General features: G+C 39.1%; 1 protein-coding gene across 13 annotated transcripts in view; it reads right to left on the bottom strand.

Moving 5' to 3' along the window:
• szt2 (SZT2 subunit of KICSTOR complex) overlaps window positions 1-20,711 on the bottom strand; it is a 190,187-nt gene that overhangs the window by 55,001 nt on the left and 114,475 nt on the right. For 7 of the 13 annotated variants that reach the window (XM_007578194.2, XM_016664142.1, XM_007578195.2 and 4 more), the window contains 9 exons: window positions 11,974-12,165; window positions 11,452-11,651; window positions 11,121-11,287; window positions 10,218-10,315; window positions 9,943-10,075; window positions 7,729-7,856; window positions 6,063-6,110; window positions 5,335-5,456; window positions 4,772-4,957 (listed from right to left, as the gene is read on the bottom strand). In XM_007578194.2, the coding sequence (XP_007578256.1) occupies window positions 4,772-4,957; window positions 5,335-5,456; window positions 6,063-6,110; window positions 7,729-7,856; window positions 9,943-10,075; window positions 10,218-10,315; window positions 11,121-11,287; window positions 11,452-11,651; window positions 11,974-12,165 (1,274 nt within the window). The remainder of the gene's footprint in view (window positions 1-4,771; window positions 4,958-5,334; window positions 5,457-6,062; window positions 6,111-7,728; window positions 7,857-9,942; window positions 10,076-10,217; window positions 10,316-11,120; window positions 11,288-11,451; window positions 11,652-11,973; window positions 12,166-20,711) is intronic. The other 6 variants (XM_007578196.2, XM_007578198.2, XM_007578200.2 and 3 more) reach the window with 3 other exon arrangements.

The following is a 20,711-nucleotide window of genomic DNA, read 5'->3' as shown; positions in this document are numbered from 1 at the left end:
TATGGTCATTTTAGTTTTATTATGTAAATATATGTAAATTATTTTTGGTTAGTATTATCTTGGTTCTTGTTTTCCTTCTTTCAGTTCCCTGGCAGAGCTTCTAATAGTTAGAACTAGGTTCAGTTATTCAGTTATTCTTATATGTCTGAGTCTATGTATACCTTCCTCAGTAATTCTAGTTGGGTTATTTCATAAGTCCTTCTAGCTCCCCCCTGTAGTGTTTCTAGGGTTTTTTTTATTATTATTTTGTTACTTTAGGTTTAGGACGTCTTTTTGTCTGAATCTATGTCCATCTTTCTTTAGTGATTCTAGTTAGGTTATTTCTTTGTTTAGATCTTCTAGTTATTCTTTCTCTATGTTCCTTAGTTCTTATTGTTCTTATCAGCCTTGTTTCTATTTAGGTTTGTTTATGTTTTTCCCTCATGTCTTTTTCTCTTCTAGTTCATTAGGTTTTCTTGAGTATTAGTGTTTCTTTAGTATTAGAAGTATTTTCAGCTCTCTGTGTCATGATTTCATCCCTTCAGCTCCACCCTCTGTGTGCTGATTACTCATTACCCTCACCTGCTCTGTGCTGCTGCCTATTTAAACAGCTGCTCGTCACCAGCTCAGTGCAAGATCGTCTGTTGCCACTGTCACAGCTTTCAAGCCTAGTCCATGTTCCAAGTAGTCTTCTGGTTTCCTGATCCTGCCTGTTTTTTGACCACTGATTTTTGCCTTTTTCCCTCTGCTCTGAAGATTGTGCCCTCCTGTTGCTGAACCCTGCCTGGTCCTGACCCTGCCTCCTGATTGCTTTCTGTTGGATTACTTTGCCTGAGAAACCCCTGTGCATGACCCTGGACTGTGTAAACGACTGGCCTCTGGTTTGTGGATTTTGTCCCTGTCATCTAGTTCCTCCCTGAGTCCCTGCGTCCCCCCTCTTCCCTTTCACCCTACCCTCTCCAAGCTGGCTTCCCGACCCCTCTGGTCCTCCACCTCCTCACTCACCAGTGTGACCACTCCCCTGTGGAACTCCCTCCTTTTCCCTTTATTTAGTAATAAACCTTTTGATCTGATCTCTGGTCTTGGCTGCGTTTTGGGTTCTGGCTGATTTTCGCATACTCGTTACACTCTGCTTCCTTCCTTGCCCTGCGACAGACTGGCGACCTGTCCAGGGTGACTCCGCCTCTCACCCGAAACGTTTGCTGGAGAGGCAGGAAGGACGGAAGGAAGGAAGGAAGGATGGAAAGAAGGAAGGAAGAATGGACAGAAGGAAAGAATGAAGGAAGGAAGGAAGGAAGAAGGAAAGAATGAAGGAAGGAAAGAAGGAAGAAGGAAGGAAGGAAAGAAGGATGGACGGAAGGAAGGAAGGATGGATGGATGGATGTTTTCCCCAGCAGATCTTCTTGGCTCCCCTGTGCCACCTTCTCCTGCCCCTCAGCCAGCTCCTGTCCCAACTACTCACACCTGTAATCACTCATCTCATCTAGTTGGGTCCATCGCTCCATTTACTGCCTCCCAGTATTTAAGCTCCTCCATCTTAGTCACAACTTGCCAGTCCGTCTCGTCACCTTCCTCATCTCTTCCCACATCTTTAGTTTGGCTTTATTTTTAGATTTTGTTTCCATGGACTCTCATATTTTTGTAAGTTTGATTGTGTGATTGGTTTTCATTAAATCTTTAAACGAAACTCCACCACGTCACTCGCCTGCCACCTCTGGGTCCACACCTCCACCACATCATGACAGATGCTGCCCTTCCAGGCTACTTTCAGCTGAACCAACATCCTGTTCTCCTCACACATCCATCTCGTACGCTGCTGAAACAACGACGCTATAATGAGCTCCCTTAAGGTTTTAGGGAGCTTTTTAAACTAGGCTTAAAAAATTTTATCACAATGTTGAAAACCTTTAAACTATAGTAGCTATTGATTCTATTGATTATTATGACAAATAAAAAACTGGCACATTCTGCAGATTTTTCATGAAATTCCTTTTTGAAATAAGAAAATAAACATCGTCTAAAATGAGAAAAAAAAAATGCATTTCTTTAGTGAATGCTAACCAGAAGGTCAGGCTGAGAGTCAGAGTTCACCTGTTGTCCAGTCAACATCTTCCCTCTGAACATTGTGGCTGTATTATGTTTAATATATTTTTGTAGATCCTTATTTTCATATAATTTCTGGTTTGTTAAGTTTGATTTCAAGTATTTATGAATGTTTATTNCAGATCAGTCTTTTTAAAGATCTGCATGCAGCAATCGGCCAGAAAACCACCTATTCCTGGTCTCACCTAGTATTTAATTTATACTAGGTGAGTCTTTCTCATTTGAGAACGTGGACCAGTACTGGGCTGATTTTGTGCCGTCAGTATATATACATTTTTTCCAAGTTTTGGCTCTAGTGGCCTTTATTTGAAAGTGTTACGACAGGAAAGTAGCAATGAGAGAGACGAGCAGCAAAGGTCACCAGGCCGGGATCCTAACCAGCGACAGCCACATCGAGGACCAAGTCCTCCCCATGCGGGTCGGGCCCTGGCCACCACAGCCCCCCAGTGTCAAATAAATTTAGCAGTGCTCCTGGAGAAGTTTCCCATAACTTATAAGTTGATGTAAAAATAATGCTTGTTTTTGCCACATACATTACCATGCTCAGCAGCAAACAACTGCAGCTTAGAGTATGTAGCCTGATGTAAAAACATTTTGCTAGACAATGTCAAACATTGTGACATATTAATTAATGTTATCAAACATGCCGCTTTGAAGCAAAAAAAAAAAATAAAAAAAAAAAAATTCAGAAATAAATAGGACCAACCACGATAATCAACTCATTTAAAGCTACAATTCTAAACTTTTTAGATTTTGATTTACTTTGTGTTGCACTAAAAGTTTAGCAGCAAAATTTAATAAGAGGACAGCCATCATTTTGACAGTGTTAAATTGAGAATTGCAATCAAATGTTTATGGTGCAAACTTTTTTGACAAAGTTTGTTAAAGAACAATGCAAACAGCTAGCAATCAGAGGGAAAGTTGTAGGAGTACATAAACTTTTTCAAGGGAGTACAGTTAATGACATAAATATGCATTTGCAATTATTTTGTACCAAGTATCATCCTGCACATAGTAAAGCCATGGACAGCCTGGCACCACCACTATGTGTGGTTGATTCTAAAGGGAATGCTTGGCCACATTGTTCATGTGGAGCAACTCAAGCACAGATAACTGAATATGACAGAGCTGAGTGCACAATGGCCGCAGGCCGTGGTGACAAACTGTGCACTGGTGCTTCCTCTGCTTTACATCACCAGCCTGACAGATGCAGCTTTGTTCAGGCAAATTTTCTGCTGCTCTAATTTTGTCTTCCATCTACAGTCACCAGCAATGAAGTACTGAAGAGTAAAACTACTGGAGGGAAACTTTAACTTTTTTGAGTTTGTTTTGTTAGCAGGAGGCTAACAGGAAATTCATTTCATGTTCATTACTCTATCAAAAATGTGACTCTTGTAATCTTCATCTTTGGTCTGCTCTACAACAATCAAATTATTTTACACTAAATTGACTCACACTGCAGCTCAAATGTTACAAATTAGATTTTTTTTTCGTGATAACTAAGATAGATCAAGTTTGAGCCAAACATGTATAACTTCCCAGCATTTATTGTTGGGAAAAACAATATGGATTTTATACTGGTAGTGAAACGGCTACTAACAATCACATTTAAAGGTCAACCTCTGAATGCTCCTCAGGACACAACAGCTGCTTGATGAAACCTGCCTTATTCCACTTTTAAAGAGCAGATACTTTCAGGACTCAGGGTTTTTGGATTTGGTTATCTTTCCATCATGTTTCAGTTCACGTTACGTTAGCCCTTTATGGTCATTTTAGTTTTATTATGTAAATATATGTAAATTATTTTTGGTTAGTATTATCTTGGTTCTTGTTTTCCTTCTTTCAGTTCCCTGGCAGTGCTTCTAATAGTTATTTCGCTACCCTTAATATATTTTTGTAGATCCTTATTTTCACATAATTTCTGGTTTGTTAAGTTTGATTTCAAGTATTTATGAATGTTTATTACAAGTTTTGTACTACTTTTGTTAATTCATTATTAGACCAAGCTACTGCAATACATAAGTTAGTTAGTGCTTATATAAATTGAAAATCATTGCATAATACAGGGTTTTAGTTTGTGCAAAACAGTAAACTAAGAACAAGAAGCTAAATCCTGTGGAATATTATTTCATTTATTTACATTAAGTGTATGTGCAGATGTTTATAGAAAAAAAGCTTAAGTAATATATTGTTTTTGTCTTTTAGTTTCACACTTCATTACTGTCAATAAGGCTGTGGACAAGAAAACAACTTTCCTCAGAGTCATGATATCAAGGCAGAATTTAGCTGACTGGGTTTAGCTGCATTTCCATATGGCGAAGGCAGTACAAGGCATTTACTGTAGCTTGGATGAATGTTATTATGACAGGTCCTTTTGTGATGAACAGCATTATATCAAAGATTAATGCCTTTTCTGGAATAATCTTTTTATCTGAAGTAATTTATAAAATTGTCAGATCAAAAGTAAACAAAGTGTGCGAATGTTTAAAATGAGGACATTTATGACACACTTCACAATCTGTGCTTTTGTTAGGAGTGGAATAAGTCTTGAGTATCTATATTCACACTTCTTAATATCTCATCATTTTCCCATAATATGGTTACATTTTAATTGGTAATAATTGCTGCAATAATGTTATATCAATAACAGTCAATGTGATTGATCACTTCATTGTTGAGTTCAACATACCAGCTTGGAGTCCAGTTCCTGAAGAGGTGGGTCAGAGAAGCAGTAGTGATGGAAGAGGCCCATCTTTTGGCTGAACAGGCAGTGAACAACATGAGCCCTCGCATTCTGCCATTTCACAAGGCGTACCAGGTCACGGTTCAGAGATGCACCCAGGTCCACAGACCAGTTATAACTGTACAGAGTCACCTACAAAAAGCAGACCTAGCATGAACATTCAAAAAATGTTGAGGACAGACATTTTGCATTTCCACTACAGAACGTTGTTTCTCATTGTTTCTGTGTCTGCAGATATTGACTTTCTGTGGCCCAAGAACTGAATCTGGAGAAACTCTGTGTGTGTTTAGACAATCTAATGACAACTGTTGCTACATTGCATAGCTGGTAATTTAGTTGTGATGTGAGCGGGGAAAACACAAACATTTCATTCATATTCATAACATTGCCACATTAAGTTAATGTCACAATATTGAAATAAAAAAGAATAGCTTTTAAGTTCCTGAATGTGTTTTTTTTATTTGGCCCCTGCAGCAGTCACATAATTACAGTTTCACATAAATGATTACCTTTTTCTCTGCAATGCTGATGAATAGGAATCTCTGTCTGGGAGCTTGTCCTGCTTCAGGATGGCCAGGAGTCATCAGATCAGTCTGGTCCAGAGCCTCAAACCGCTGGAAGCCCTTGTGAGCTGGCAAATCAAAAAAGAAAATATGGAAAAATAGGACAGCAAAAACATTTCAAGTCACATCTTACAATCCTCTGAAAGGGGCTCTCAAATAAGTGTTTCATATTCTTATTCTTATATTGTCAAACGATAGTCAACAGACGCTACAGTCAAATTACAGCAATAATGTGAATTTTATATATGTATATATACACAGCGTTTTGTGAAAGTATTTGGCCTCCTGAACTTTTCAACCTTTAGCCATTTTTCAGGCTTCAAACATAAAGATCTAAAATTTTCATTATTTTGTGAAGAATCAACAATAAGTGGGACACAATTGTGAGGTGGAACAAAATGTCTTGGATATTTTAAACTTTTTTAACAAATAAAAAACTGCAAAAAAAAGCGGCAAAAGGTTGAAAAGTTCAAGGGGGCCAAATACTTTTGCAAGGCACCATGTGTATGTATATATGTATATATATATAAGGTTAATTTGAAGACAGCACATTTCTTGTTGAATTCTGTGACAGATTATATGTTGTACCATTTATTAAAGAAAAATGTAAAAAAAAATAAAAATAAAAAAGAAGACCAGTATTATTGTTAATGCTAGCTAAGAGCCAAACTTACGTGTGAACCTATTTAGCCCTGGGGAGCTTTCCTCATCTGAACTGTCTTCTGCAGCCAAACAGAGATGGTACAAACAGCAAGGCAAGGTGGACAGTGAAACACAGCTCAACATATAATGATGTAAGCAAATGTTTGCAAAATAACACACGAGTGTTAGACTGCTGGCATTGACAGAGAAACACAGCACAGCAGGAGCAAGTACAGGATATTCAAAAGCTTTGGCACCAAACATGGCTTTGCACTTTCACACCACACAGGAGGCTAAAACAACAATATACTTCAGAAAGAAATTGATTTCAATTTATGCAGAAATTTACAAGACTCAGCTCCTTATGAAATTTGGTAACAACTTTTTTTTGGTCTGGCATTTTCATTATGGCAACACATTTTTTCCACACAGTATTATTACATGAAATCAAAAGGGTTTATTTTATTTATTTTTTGGCTGGCTGTTAAATCCAGAATTCTCATTTTCACATCTGATTCTTCCTAACAGATGACGTTGCTCTCAGACTTACTGCTGGTTTCTAGAATTTCAAAAAGTACATTGGGAGGCAGATTGTTTAGTCATCAGGCTCGTCTCCTATGGAGGCCGACACTGCCTACTTTTAGCACCAGGGTTAAAACCTTTCTTTTTGATAAAGGTTATTGTTAGACTGGCTTAGGTTATCCTGAGCTTTTTCTATAGTTATGCTGCCACAGGATAAGGCTACTGGAGGACAAGCTGACCACTTTCTCTCATTTTCTTTCACTATTCTTTGATTTGAATTGTTTCCTGTTGTTTTAACTGTTAACTTTTTGTTTGCTCAACTTATTTTTCTCTCTGTAGTCGCTACACCTGGTCTAGCTTTCCGTTAGAACAGGAAAGCTAAGAAGCTGGGATTTCTTCTTGGAGGAGTGGATTGGCTGAGACAATTCTCCGTTCAACCAATCGTTTTGCCTCTCCTGCTCTTAACTTTTTCATTTCATGAACATCTAAAGTAATCCTACATGCATTCTGCTCTCTCTTCTCAAATTCCCAGTTGGTTGAGGCAAATAGTTACTTGTACTGAGCCAGGATCTGCTGGAGGTTTCTCCCTGCTAAATGGGAGTTTTTGCTCTCCACTGTCACCTCATGCATGATTCGTATGAGGAATTGCTGTATAGTCACAACACAAGCAATTGTCATTATGTGCTTGTCCAGGAGGAGTGAATGCTGTAAGTCAGTGGCTCAATGGAGCTACTCCATTTTCTTACCTATTTTGAATACCTAATTCAGCATACTGTACTGTTTCATAACTGGGATCAATTGTAATGCACATATATATGAATGAATTGAAATTATTTGTTGTAAAGTGCCTTGAGACAATATTGTTGTGAATTGGCGCTATATAAATAAGCTGAATTGAAGTGAACTGAGGAGGTCATTCAGCCATTGGATGAAGGTATGTTGAACCAAGGGTACATCTACAATCCTGGACCTTGAGGTCTGGATTTAAAGATGCCTGCTATAATGTTGAAAATCTGTGATGCATCATCTGCATCAGACAGCAAATGGCTATTGAAGTGAAAGTTAAGTTGTTCAAGTTGTGCCTGTGATAAACCTCACATTGCTCAGGTGGCCAGCAGTTCCATGTGTCACACAAGATGTCTGATTTTACACTGATAAATTTCAGCAGGTGGGTACCTTGCTCTGTGCAGCAGTGCCACTGGTAGAAATTTCGCCCAATGAGAATGAAGCTTCTTTTAGCGTCAGGAGGGTGGCTGCGGTGCTGGACAAGAGGGAATGGAAAAAACACATCTCCGCTGGGGCAGCTGTAAAAAGGTCGAAATTCAGAGACAAACATTTATGTGGTGTCTGAGACTGAGTGACATGTAAAATAAAATACTGCAGAACATAATGTAAAATTCTTTTTGTAATGTTTCATCGTCTCAGATGTAATTTAGACATATTCAAGACATTAAAACTTTTTTGAAAATAAAATAAAAGGTTTGTATTTGTATTAATCCCCCAAAAGTATTTAGCAAAGAAGTCTTGTCAAATGTTGTCTGTGTCATTAGCCAACATTTCTTTTTTTTTTTCACAAGGCAGACTGACTATAAGGATGCTGACTGACATTCAGGCAGTGCACTGCATGAATTTAGGCTGTTAAACTCCAAAAATTGATGTACTAAAAATCACATTTGAGGAGCAGCTGAACTCTAAAGCCAACAGCCTTTGTGATTCTTTGTAAAATATGATTAACAAGAACAAGGAGTGTTTAAAGGGTGAATTTTCGTAGAGAGCAAAACAACTTCAGGACAACATGGACCCAGAGGTAAGTATTGTGATAAGAGGAATTGAACAAATGGAGGCTATACTGGACTGGGCTTGTGAGAAGGCCAGTACCAGACCTGAACCTGATCTGGTCGTGATTATCCCCAGATTACTCTGTTCCTATGGTGAAGGTATTCCAGCCCTGGTGAATGAGCTCCTCCCAGTGAGACTATAATAGGAGCTGTTTCGAGGCAGTGGCACTGTTGTTGCAGTTAAGAGGATCAAGGATAGAGGAAGACGCCCCAGTGAGATCAAACTGGAATTCGGCTCTTTCCAGGAAAATATTAGCTTTATACGGAATAAACAGCTTTTTAGAAGCAATGTTAAGTATGGACATGTTCACATTCGCTTGACAAAGAGCCATACTGAATGGTTTAATTGAGCTAAACTTTAAAACTTTATTGAATCAACTGCTCTTTGGCTATTAGTTTTGCATCATGGGAAGTAGCAAAGTGACCAAGGGTAGTCTGGAGGTGATGAGGTCTGTGGAAGAGCTGACGGTGACAACCGAGAGTCATCACTGTTGTCTGAGGTGGGAAGTTCTCCAGCTTAGCCTTTAAGTTATACTCCATACACTCTTCCACACTGGAATATGAATGGATGGACTTAAATTAACTAGGAGCTCAGACAATCGACATTGAGGAGTTTTAATTCAGACTTTATTTCACTTAACGAGATTCACCTAGCCGGATAAAAACCTAATCGAATTTGGTAGTCACACCTGGTTTGGACATAACAGAAAGACACATTAGATCCAAAAAAGGTTCTGGAAAAACTTGGCGCAACCATTTCCCAAAAAGCGTGTTTTATCATATTTTCATCGTCTTTGCATATTCATTTTAAAGTTATTTACTGTCATCAGAAGATAAGAGGATCTTCAGCATGTAATTCATGGCTTTGCCAGAATCCGTAAATTCCTTACCCACCAGTCTAAGATTAATACAAAGAGGAGCTGGGAATTGTAACCCGTAGCGAGAGTGGAGGAATTCAAAGATCTCTGTAAATGCAGTTCTGGTTCTGGGTTTGCTTGTAGTGGAATTGGGAAAATGCTGATCAGTTCTCCACTGAATTGAAGAGGGGCATGACTGCACGCATGGCGCAGTATCTCCATATACTCCTGATGGAAGCTTAACATTCATGACCCATGACCCGTCACTCTTTTTCCCTTTTGCCCAATTCCAGTGTGAGTGGTCAATCACAGTTTCTCTCAAGCTTGGGCAACTGGGCTAGTAGTTAAGTAATGTGTTTCAGGGACATCGAGGACTCTGATATTCCACCTCTTCATCTGTCCTTCCATATCCTTGTATTTTTCTTTCAATTCCACCAAATCCTTCTTCAAACGGCTCACAGTGTTCTGCAGCAAAGTCACCTCATCGGGCCAGGTAGGTAGTAAGCTTACAATTCTGCTTAAGGTTATATTTTAGCTTAAACTTCTAATCAAAAGGTGTTAAACTTCCCAGCTCTAGCAGTCAAAACACTCTATGACAAAAACTACTTTTAAAACCACAGCACCACATCCCATTAGTAGTATGCTAATGAGAAATGGCTGATTCAGAATGCAACAATTTGGAGGAAACTACTGACCTCATCCTTTCAAATGATTTTACTGTTGTGTCACTGGCCAAAGAACTGACCAAATTGACGACCTCTGTCAAAATGGAAGGCAGCAGGAAGTTGGATGCAATTTCAGTCGTGCAATGTTGGATGGAGGGGCAGCCTTTTCACCAGCAGTTGTCATGCATTTTTAAAAAGAGAAACAGGAAGAGCTATGATATGTCATTGAACAGAAAAACTGTCATTGTCACATACATTTCTGAAATTTCTTTTGATTTAGTGCTAGCACACAGACAGAAACTCACCAAGTCTGGCCATAAACGTGATCCATGACTCACAAGTATCTTGGTAGACAGGGTGTAAAGTGCCTGCATCTCCCTCCTCCAACTGAGACACCTGCCTCCTAAACAAGCATAAGTGTGCACAAAAGCTTTTAATGATGAATATTTTTCACAGACTTTTATAATACCAGTCTGGGGTTAGTGTCTGAATTTTCATTTTTAGTAACAGAGGCAAACAGCGTTGCCATTCAGCTAAATAATAAGGGAAAATCAAAACGCTAACTGTGAGAAATTTCAGTGAAGATTTGAGTGATTTATCTGTGGTTTTGCCAGAAGAAGCTAGATAGAGTGATGAAGAAGGAGCTGGTTCTAATAAAGGACTTCAACCCAATTTATTTGAGCCATATTATTCAGGAAGCAACAATGATTTTTTTTCTGCTGACTTGTTATAAAAACAACAAAGCATTTTTGCTTTGTTGTTTTGGATCATTTGGGTGAAATGTAAGTGCAAGATTTTTTTAAAGCATAAATTTGTGTCTTGTATTTAAGAATTTGAAGAAGTGAAGCTGCTATTTTGTATTCGTGAAAGATTGAAAAAAAAATTATATTTACAAAACTCCTATAGGATCTTTCTCTGCAACTTCAACTTCTGAGTTATATGACACAAATACCTCTGCACCAAAAGTACCTTCATATCCCACCACCAGATATCCAAGTTGGCAGAGCACAGAGCTAATTTTAGAAGTATTTTGAAACCGCTATTAATTAGCTTTTTTGCTGTGGAACTAAAGACAGAACTGTCACATGGTGGTTTAACTGTCTCTAGGTGAAACCTTTGTTTTGCAGAAGCTTTACTTTGTGGACCCTAAAGGCTGAAGCCTAAAATATATGACATGAAGACCTTATCAGACGTTTCAGCCACACCACCTTTGAGCTTGCTCAAGCTCCACAGCCACAGCTCTCTCCTGACTCCACTGCTGCTTTACGTTCTCCGTCTTGTGTCTTCGTCGTGCTGCTCTGCCCTCTTCTCCCTTTTCTTGAACAATGTCATCAGTTGTCTTGGGGCTCCCAAGCTCTGCTGAGTCGGGTTTACTCTTATGTAAGAAAAAGATTAGCTCTGTTTACAGATAGACTATACAAATTAGTATAGTACTTTCGAACACAAAAGTACTAATTAAATAAGTTTATAGTGAAGAAGCCATGTAATCACTGAAAGAACAGCTCTGTAATAAAAGTCTATGATGTTTGAAAAACTGACCAGAATATCCCAAAAGCTCCGGCGTGAGCTTTTATTAGTAGGAGTAGTAGATTCTGGTGTGCTGGTCCCCATCACCGGGTTGACACCTGCTGAATGGATTAAGGTGATTGGAGAAGGGCCGCTTTTAAAGATCCGTGAGCCACTACGTTGCCTGGGGCTGTCCTTCTTTTCTTTCACCTCAGACAAAGATGTCTCTTGTCCTGAAAACAGATTTCACAATAATACAAAGTCAAACAAAAGTTTGTGGACATTTGCTAATACTAGAAATCAATAAATCAGTTCATTCTAAACAAGTTTTTACTATGATAAAACTGGCAAGCATCATTTATTCCTTTCTGCAAGCTGTGAAATGCAAAGGTGTTATATTAATTTGTGATGCGTCTTTGACAAGTCAGAGGGAATCTCAGGATTTGTGATGGTTTTACATAATACTTGTAATACACTGCAGAAAAGTTTGCAGGATTTAAATTTTATGGTAGGCATTTAAAAAAAGTTAACTAATATTTTTCAAGATAGTGTTACCTTTAGTTCCTTCTCTCTGACCTCTGTCTGAGCTTGCTGTGACACCAACACAAAGAGGATTTCGCAGGACTCTAAGTTCCATGATGGCATCACAGAGTGCATGGCGCAGCGCCCCTTGCAGTTTATCACTCAGCTGTAAGGGGCTGATGTTCCCTTGTTCCCAAATATCAAAGCGCACGTTTAGTTGGGCTGCTGAAAGAAATCAAACAGAAATACTTTAAAGCAAAAAAATATGAGTATTATAAACCTAAGTAGAAAATTCCAGAAGAAAGTTTAAAGAGGCCTGTGGCTTTCTGCGTGTCATTCGAACCCGATTCAGTGGCTCTGTTGCCAAGTTAGGTCCTTGCTCTGTGTGGTGCACCTAAAAATGTCACCACATTATTTTGGTTGTTTTATGATTTTGAAATATTTTCATATACAATTTGTTCTATTTTTATTTTACAAAAATGAACAAATTATGTTTTGTTTGCATTTCGGCATATTAATCTGCCTGCATTTAGTGCTTTCCTGAGGTTGGGAGGTTGGCAGTAGTTGCAAAGCAGAACCTTTGTTTGGGGGGAGTTGCTTCCGGGTTGGTTTTGGGGCGGACTTTCCTGTTTGCCTCAGACACAATCTGGATGGTAATGGCAGCGCTTCGGTTGTCATTGCTAAATCCTGTTTTATTCTTCTTCAAAGTAGTACACAGTGAAAACACACCATAGCTACTCTGTAAGATGTTAACCTCTTATTTCACCAGTAGATGCCACTGTGTTACGTTTCTACACAGCATTTTTCTAATAGTTGAGAGTTCTAACACCCAAGGGTTAGAAGGGGAAGTCCTGCAGGGTTAGGTGATTAGAAAACCGTGATGTCTTACTAACTCCAGGTGTTATATTTTGCTTTTGTTTGAATAATATACGGTGCATGTTGCTTGTTGATTCATAAAGTAGCTCAGAGCATGAGTGTAAAGTGAGTCCAGTCAAAGTTAATGGTAGAGAAACTATTCTTTGTTCATAAAGTGTGGGAATTCAGAGGTTAAAGTTGTAACAATGCCATGTTAAATTTTAGATATACGGTATTTTCCGGACTATTAGCCGCACCAGAATATAAGCCGCAGATATCTCTGCCGCTCCAGGTTTTCCACAACGATGCAGCACGCAGCAAAGAGGGACAGACACCCAACAATTGAGTCATAACAGATCAATTGAATATCACATTTATTACGGTTGAAAAAGAAAAAGATGCCAAGTTTAGATTTAACTGAACTGATTATGAGGGCGTATGAGTTTAAAGAGAAAAATCTCCTTCGTGTTTGCTACTAGCATGTGCTAAATGAAAATGGGCGATTTCTTCTTCTGCTTCTTTAGATTTCAACGGCAGCTTGCATACATTATTGTTGCACTACTGCCATCTATTGAATCCTAATGTCTATAACTCAAATCCTCATAATGATCCCAGTATTATTTAAAAAACAAAAAATCTTCTTTTTCCCCCTCAGTGCTATTTAACTGATTAACAACATTCTCAAATTTCAATTCCCTATTAAAATCTAATTCCGTTTTAATGGGCGCTTTCTTCTTTAATTTCCAATTTTGACTTCCAATGATTCACTTCCTGCTAAAGAGCCCCCTGGTGGTTGAAGAAAAATCCCCATATAAGCTGCACTGGTTCGAAGCTTAGAAAAAAAGTAGCGGCTTATAGTCCGGAAAATACGATATTTGTAACTCTTGTAATTTTATTTTCGATCATTCATAAGCTAAAAACATAGTATATTTTGATGTTTATGCCAATTAACATGCAGCTAAATGCAGTAAAGCTTTAAAACAAAGAATGGGAAAATGATCAAAATTTTTTCCACTGCTGTTGCAAAAAAGCGGGCTGCCTTTATTAAAGTCAAGAAAGTGCTCCATTCCCGCCTGGGTGTTTAGTTTGCCCTTTTCTACTCAGCCGTATTATGGATAACTTTGCCAAATGGACAGGTTCAATGGTTCGAAGCAGCTTCCTGTGCCATTGACTTCGTAGAGAAGAATCAGAAAAATGTGGTGGCCCTGGTCTCTGTTTAAAAATTGACTCCATAATGTTTCTAGGATCTGTATCCCCAGAGGTTCTACATAATGCTACTGCATCTTTAAAAAGTTAGAAGAGGGGTAGGCATACTTCTTTTTTTCAATACATGGTAACTCTTTGATGACTTCTATTTCCCATTTATTTGTCTTTTTTAAAATTACCATCGATAATTTTAAATAAATAAAATTTTATATGTTTTTAATTTTTTTATTTTCTTTTTTCTGTTTTTAATCATCTGTTATTTTATTTTATTCATTTATGTTTTATTTATTTTTAATTTATTTAATTTTTCTTTTTTCTCAATAGGTGTCTTTTTCTGTAGTATTGTTAAGATGCATCTTATTGTTTTATCACTAGTTACATTCCACAAGGAGGGGCCTGCTTTTTATTTCGCCCAGACTTCTCCAAGGACCTTTGAAGGTCAGGCTCTGGGTTTTTTTTTTTTTTTTCATTTTTTGTGGTGGGCTTCACACATTCCATTTGGGGGGATGCTTTTGCAATTAGTTTAGTGCATTTCCTATGTTCTTCATGTTTGTTGTGTTTTTTATGTTAGAACACCTCCAACTGTTTCATGCTTTCTTTCCCACTCGCTTCATTTGGCTCAGGCTCAGATTGCTTGGTACACTTTTAAGTTATTTAACATTTCGCTATGTCTTCATCTTTGATAGGAGGGATCTTCAGTTTGTCAATTTTAATTGTAAAGGGCTCAATACCCTGTCAAATGCAGCAAAGTGCTACACCTTCACTAGCTAGGAGCAAAAGTTCTTTTTTTTTTTACAGGAAACTCATCTAAAAAAAATCTGAAGCATTTGAAACTGAGGAGGGGCTGAGGACGTCATTGTTACTGGGACAGTTCAGGGTCAACCTGTAGTGCTAGCTAGCATTTGCGCACCCAACTGTGATGATGAGGCGTTCCCCTGTTTGCCAGATCTAACAACGCTCTACTTAATAATAGGTGGGGACTTTAACTTCTGGCTCGACCCTAACTTAGATTTTTCCTCTTCTAAACCAGTCACACCCTTTCCAGCAGCCAAAACTATTCAATCCTTTTTGCAGGATTTGTACCATGTGCCAGACACATGGCATTTTCTTAATCCTTTGACTGATCTGTGCATCACACATTTACTTTTATTGACCTTTTTCTAATCGACAGTAGACTGCTGTCATTATTATTACGTTGTAGGTATAATGCTATAACTATTTCTGATCATGCTCTGCTTCTAAATGATATTAAACTAAACCAACTGTTGCCTGAACGCCCTCCATGGTGGCTAAACACATGTCTTCTCTCAGTGAGCAGCTTCACAAATTATATTTCAAAACAGATAGATTTCTTTTTGTCTATTAATAGAACCCCACGGGTGTCTGCTGCTTTATTCTGGGAATCACTGAAAGTTTTTGTCAGGAGGAGAAATAATCTCTTATATTTGTTATGAGAAAAAATTAAGAAATGAAAAATTGTATAAACTTAGACAGAAAATCTCACAGCTTGATAGTATGTATGCAACCTTTAGTTCCCCAAATATTTATAAAGAACGCCTATTATTGTAGTCTGAATTTGATATACTCATGACCCACCATGCTACAGAAGCCATGCTACAATTGAGTGCACACTTTCTTGAACATGGTGATAAAGCCAGCAAACTACTGGCACATCAACTTCGACAGACATCGGCCTCAAGGCAAGTTCCTCAGGTTCAAACAGACACAGCCATGACAATGGACCCACTTCAAATCAACCTCACTTTTGAGGAATTTTATAAATCATTTATTCATTTGAATTTACACCCTCAGTTGCAGAACTTGACAATTTCTTTGCTAATTTGGAAATTCGTACGATTGAACAGCTCACTGTACTAACCTGGGGAAACCCATAACGCCATTGGAACTTAATGCAGCAAATGCAGTCTCTCCAGGGAGGCCCTGGCAGGTATACCTCAAAGTTCTACAAAAGATTTTGGGATAAACTGTCACCGTTATTATTAAATGTGTGCAATGAAGCCTTTGCCTTGGGGATTTTTCCCCAGACTCTTGGTCAGGTCACCATCTCCCTTCTTGTGAAAAAAGATAAAGATCCTCTTACCTGTTCATCCTACCACCTCATAATCTACATTTAAAAAAATGTAGATTTGAAACTTCTGTCCAAAGTTCTTGCTATGCGTCTTGAAGCGGTCCTACCCACTATAATTCACCCAGACCAGATTGGATTTATCCTCTTATCCTCTGATACTCTTTCTTTAACATTAGGCGACTTTTAAAAATGATTTACAACTCGCCATCTACAAATACTCAGGAAGCCTTGATCTCTCTTGATGCTGAAAAGGCATTTGACCAAGTTGAGTGGAAATATTTATTTTATGTTGTTAAAAAAATTTGGTCTCAGTGACACTTTTTTTTCATGGATAAAACTGCTTTACTCTAATTCACAGGCGTCAGTCATGACCAATAACACTCGATCAAAATATTCCTCCCTTTATCGCTCAATGAGACAGGGGTGCCCATTGAGTCCTCTTCTACTCGTGATGGCCATTGAATTGCTTGCTACTACGCTCCGTTCTAACCCAAACATTGTAGGCATACAAAGATATGGTCTTGAAGCTAAAGTCTCACTTTATGCTGACAATTTACTTCAGTGTGTTTCCGACCTCCAAATATCTATTTCTATTGTTCAGCGTTTGCTCTCAAACTTTGGCCAGTTATCTGGATACAAACTAAATTTAGGTAAGAGTGAACTACCTAAACTGTTTCCCATCAGTGACACTGATGGGAAACAGGCTACCAAAGGGTAGCCTGCATTAACTGCTTCAAAATTAATGTTCTTCCGTGTTTTTTATATTTATTTCAATGTGTTCCAATCATCCTTACTAATTCCTTCTTTAAGGAGTTAGATGGTCTTATTTCTGACTTTGTTTGGAAAGGGAAGACTCCGAGGCTGTCTGGGCAATACTTACAAGGACTTAAATCACTTGGGTGGATGGCCTTACCCAATTTCAGGTACTACTATTGGGCTATTAGAGATTTTAAAGCCTGGCTTAATTGTGGAGCCCCCTCTCCCAACGACTGGTTAGTTATGGAGATAAATTCTGTAAAACTTGTTTCTCTTATGGCCCTGCTATATTTATCAATTCAATCTTCCACCATTGCATATACAAAAAATAATATATATAAAACTTCTCTTAAGATCTGGATACAATTCCAACATCAATTTGCAATTTGCAATTGCAAATTGCAAATTTGCAATTTGCAATTTGCAAATTGATTGAGCAAATTGCAAATTGCTCAATCAATTTGCAATTTGATTGAGCAAATTGCACATTGCTCAATCAAAGAGCAATGTGCAATTTGAGCATGCACATTGCTCTTTGATTGTTTTTGTTCAAAGTGGCAGCTGTACAGGCTTTATCTCCTCATACACCTATTGCAGTAAATCATATCTTTACTCCCTCCCTTGTGGACAAAGCCTTTACAACTTGGTTTAATATTGGCATACGGACCTTTAAGAACTTATTCATTGATAATGATAGATTTGCTCTTCCATTGCATCACTTTTTTTTTAGATATCTACAAATTTGAAGCTTCATTCGTAGTAATTTCCCCAGTTTCCCTCATCTGCAGATAGACTTTGATCTGGACTCCCTACTTTTGTCCACTACCAGGCTAAAAGGCTCCATTTCGATTCTGTATAATTTATCGCCTCTGTGCGTTTGAGATCTTTAAACTTGATTAGGAGTCTTTGGGAGCAGGATATTGGGGGGAACTTATCAGATGAGCTCTAGTGATGTATTTTGGCGCGATATGCAAGTCCTCAATTTATGCTAGGCACTGTCTTACTCAGTGCAAACTGGTAAATAGTGTGTATTATACCAAATCCTGTCTTCTCTAAAATGTATAGTTCTGTCTCTTCAGCATGAGCCAGATGCCAACAGTGCCCTGAAAATATCAATAAGTTTTGGCTGTGCCCCCGATTCAATACCTTTTGGATGGAGATTTTTTTCTGCTACGTTGAATGTGGTTGGGAGGAAAATTGACCCGAATCCCCCGAGTGCTTTGCTTGAGTTTTTTTCTGGAAGGCCCCCCTTTACTCCATCTCAGGGAAGTGCTCTGGCTTTTATGACCATCATTGCTGAGAGAGTAGTAATATTCAAATGGAAAACAACTCTACCCCCTTTGTTTTTACACTGGCTTAGAGATATTCTCTATTTTCTTAAACTTGAGAAAATTAGGATGACATTGCGTGGCTCTTCTGAGTATTTTACACTCACTTGGAATCCACTACAACTGCTTTCAAGACAAACTAACTTTCCCTCTATAGCAGATTAGCTACATTTAGTATTTGTTTACTTTTTTTTATCTCTATTTATTCATATTTACGTATATTTTATTTTTTCCTGAAGGTGCCCTCTATTTCCCTTCTTGTTTCTCTTTCCTTGTTGCGTATGTACATAATTAACTCGATGGAAATGGCAACACTGACATGCGTTATTTGAAAATGTGGTGGTTCCATTTCATCCCTTCTGACTGCCAGAGGTGGTGCTTTAAGCACTGAATGATCATTCTTGTACAAGCGCAGGTCGAGTGCTAATGACAACAAAGTCACCTGTGACCTGCTGGTGTTCTCGATGTACTCAACACGCAGGTGTGTTGAGTACAGGTGTGTGGTTGTGTGAAACTGGTTGCTTATGTGTGTATCTGCGACTCAGTGAAGGAACGGGCACTGAACCAAGAAATCTGCACGTTGCTAGTCCAGGGAGCAATAGTGCCTGTGGACGCCCTGCTGGATCCAGAGGGCTTTAATTCCCTGTATTTTCTGGTTCCGAAGAAGAAGACCAGGGGTGTACGTCTAGTCTTGGACCTCAGGGGCCTGAATGTGTACTTGAAGGTCATGCCTTTTCGTATGCTGACCACTACGGAAGTTTTGCAGGCACATTCCCTGGGTGATTGGTCCATAGACCTCAGGGAAGCTTATTTTCATGTTCCAATCTCTGCATCTCATTGACGGTTTCTTTATTTTGCTTTTCAAGGGAGGCACTTCCAGTTCAGGGTCCTCCCGTTCAGACTTTCGCTGTCTTCCAGGATGTTCATCCGATGTATCGCAGTGGCCCTCTCTCCTCTGCAGGCACAATGATTGAAGATCCTCCTGTATCTGGACGACTGGCTCATTTGTGCAGTGACACGGGACCAGTTAGTGCTTCATCGTGTGGGATGCTTGGGCTTGCAGGTGAACATGGAGAAAAGCAGTCTGACTCCCTCATAGAAGACAATATTTCTGGGTATTTCCATGAATTCCATCTGAATGCCTGCTTGCCCGTCAACCCAGCAGGTCAACAGTATATTGAGCATGCTCCCAGTATTCAGGCGTGGCATGGTGCTGCCTCTTGTGCGGTATCTTTTGGTAACTTTTGGGTATGCTCACAGCTGCATCCGTCAGCTGTGAGCATACGACAGCAGTGACAGCAGTGCCCTTGGGATTGCTGTCATTGAGGCCCCTCCAGATGTGGTTGAATAGCTTGAATCTGGACCCCACATGGAACACTCGTCTCAGAAGACTTTGAGCGGGGCCTCAGTGTCTTCAGTCTCTGTCTCAGTGGAGCATAAGGTTGTTCAAGACAACAGAGGTCCTGCTCTGCAGTGTTGTAGTACTCAAAGTTGGTCTTGATCTCGAGAACGGTCTTAAGACCATTTCTCGATGGTCTCGGTCTCATCTCGTACTCGCCCGCATTTGGTCTCGGTCTTGTCTCAGTCTCTGAGGACTCGGCATTTTATTTCAAGACCAGTCGAGACCGCAACTGTGAAAATATCACTAAACGTACAGCATACTGTCCAGTTTATTTGTTAACATCTTTATTTTCAGTGGATGCAAAACGCACCGATTAAAATCCAAGCAACTACGCGTTTCTGTTACTCCCCTCATCCCCTCCCCACCTTTCACTCGCGCGCGGCGCTCCAGGACATGCGCAGTGGTTTTCTCTCAGCGGCAGAAAATGTTTGTCTAATCGTCAGTAATATAATAGTGCTGCAAAAATAGTAAGAAATCCGATGGCTACAGCTAACTCAACATTGCTTTGCTTTCACAGACGGTGGGGACAACGTCTGACTTTTTTCGTCACTTAGAAAAGTAGCTCAAAGAAGGTAAGCTCCGTTAATGTGATGTTAGTAAAGCTAGCTGCAGAGACACATAAGAATTTGTGATGAAAAAAAGTCACTCACTGCCTGAATTATTGTGCGGAGGTGTTGACTGACTTGTCGCATATATGGGACAACGCTATGTCCAAAAGTCTACAATATAGTGAGGTGACATTCAGAAACAGTCGATTCTTCTCCACGGCTCTTTACTTATTAGATAGGACTGGAGTGTCACTCACTGAGAGCCGTTGTTCTATCAGGTTACCATATGCTGTCAAAATAGCAAACATGCAATGAGTACCATGCCTGCGCATGTTCATTAAGAAGTCCGACCATCAGAGGAGTTGTCAGTTCACCATACGCAGCAAGTTATGACGAACATAAGTCATTAAATTGTTTTCAATGATAACTATATAGATATACATGTGTTGTCATGGTTTCAAAGTGTATTTAAAGCAGGGTCTGGCTGCAGCTGGAGTCAGCTACAACACACGCCCGTGTAAAACTCACTTAACCGCTAAGTCAGGATGCCATACAACTGTTAATAACAAAGTGTATGACGATCTACG

The sequence above is a fragment of the Poecilia formosa genome, unplaced genomic scaffold (assembly GCF_000485575.1).
Source record: "Poecilia formosa unplaced genomic scaffold, Poecilia_formosa-5.1.2 Scaffold470, whole genome shotgun sequence".
NCBI lineage: Eukaryota > Metazoa > Chordata > Actinopteri > Cyprinodontiformes > Poeciliidae > Poecilia > Poecilia formosa.
The sequence above is the reverse complement of the archived record's forward strand: the minus strand, read 5'-3'. Positions and strand labels throughout refer to the sequence as shown.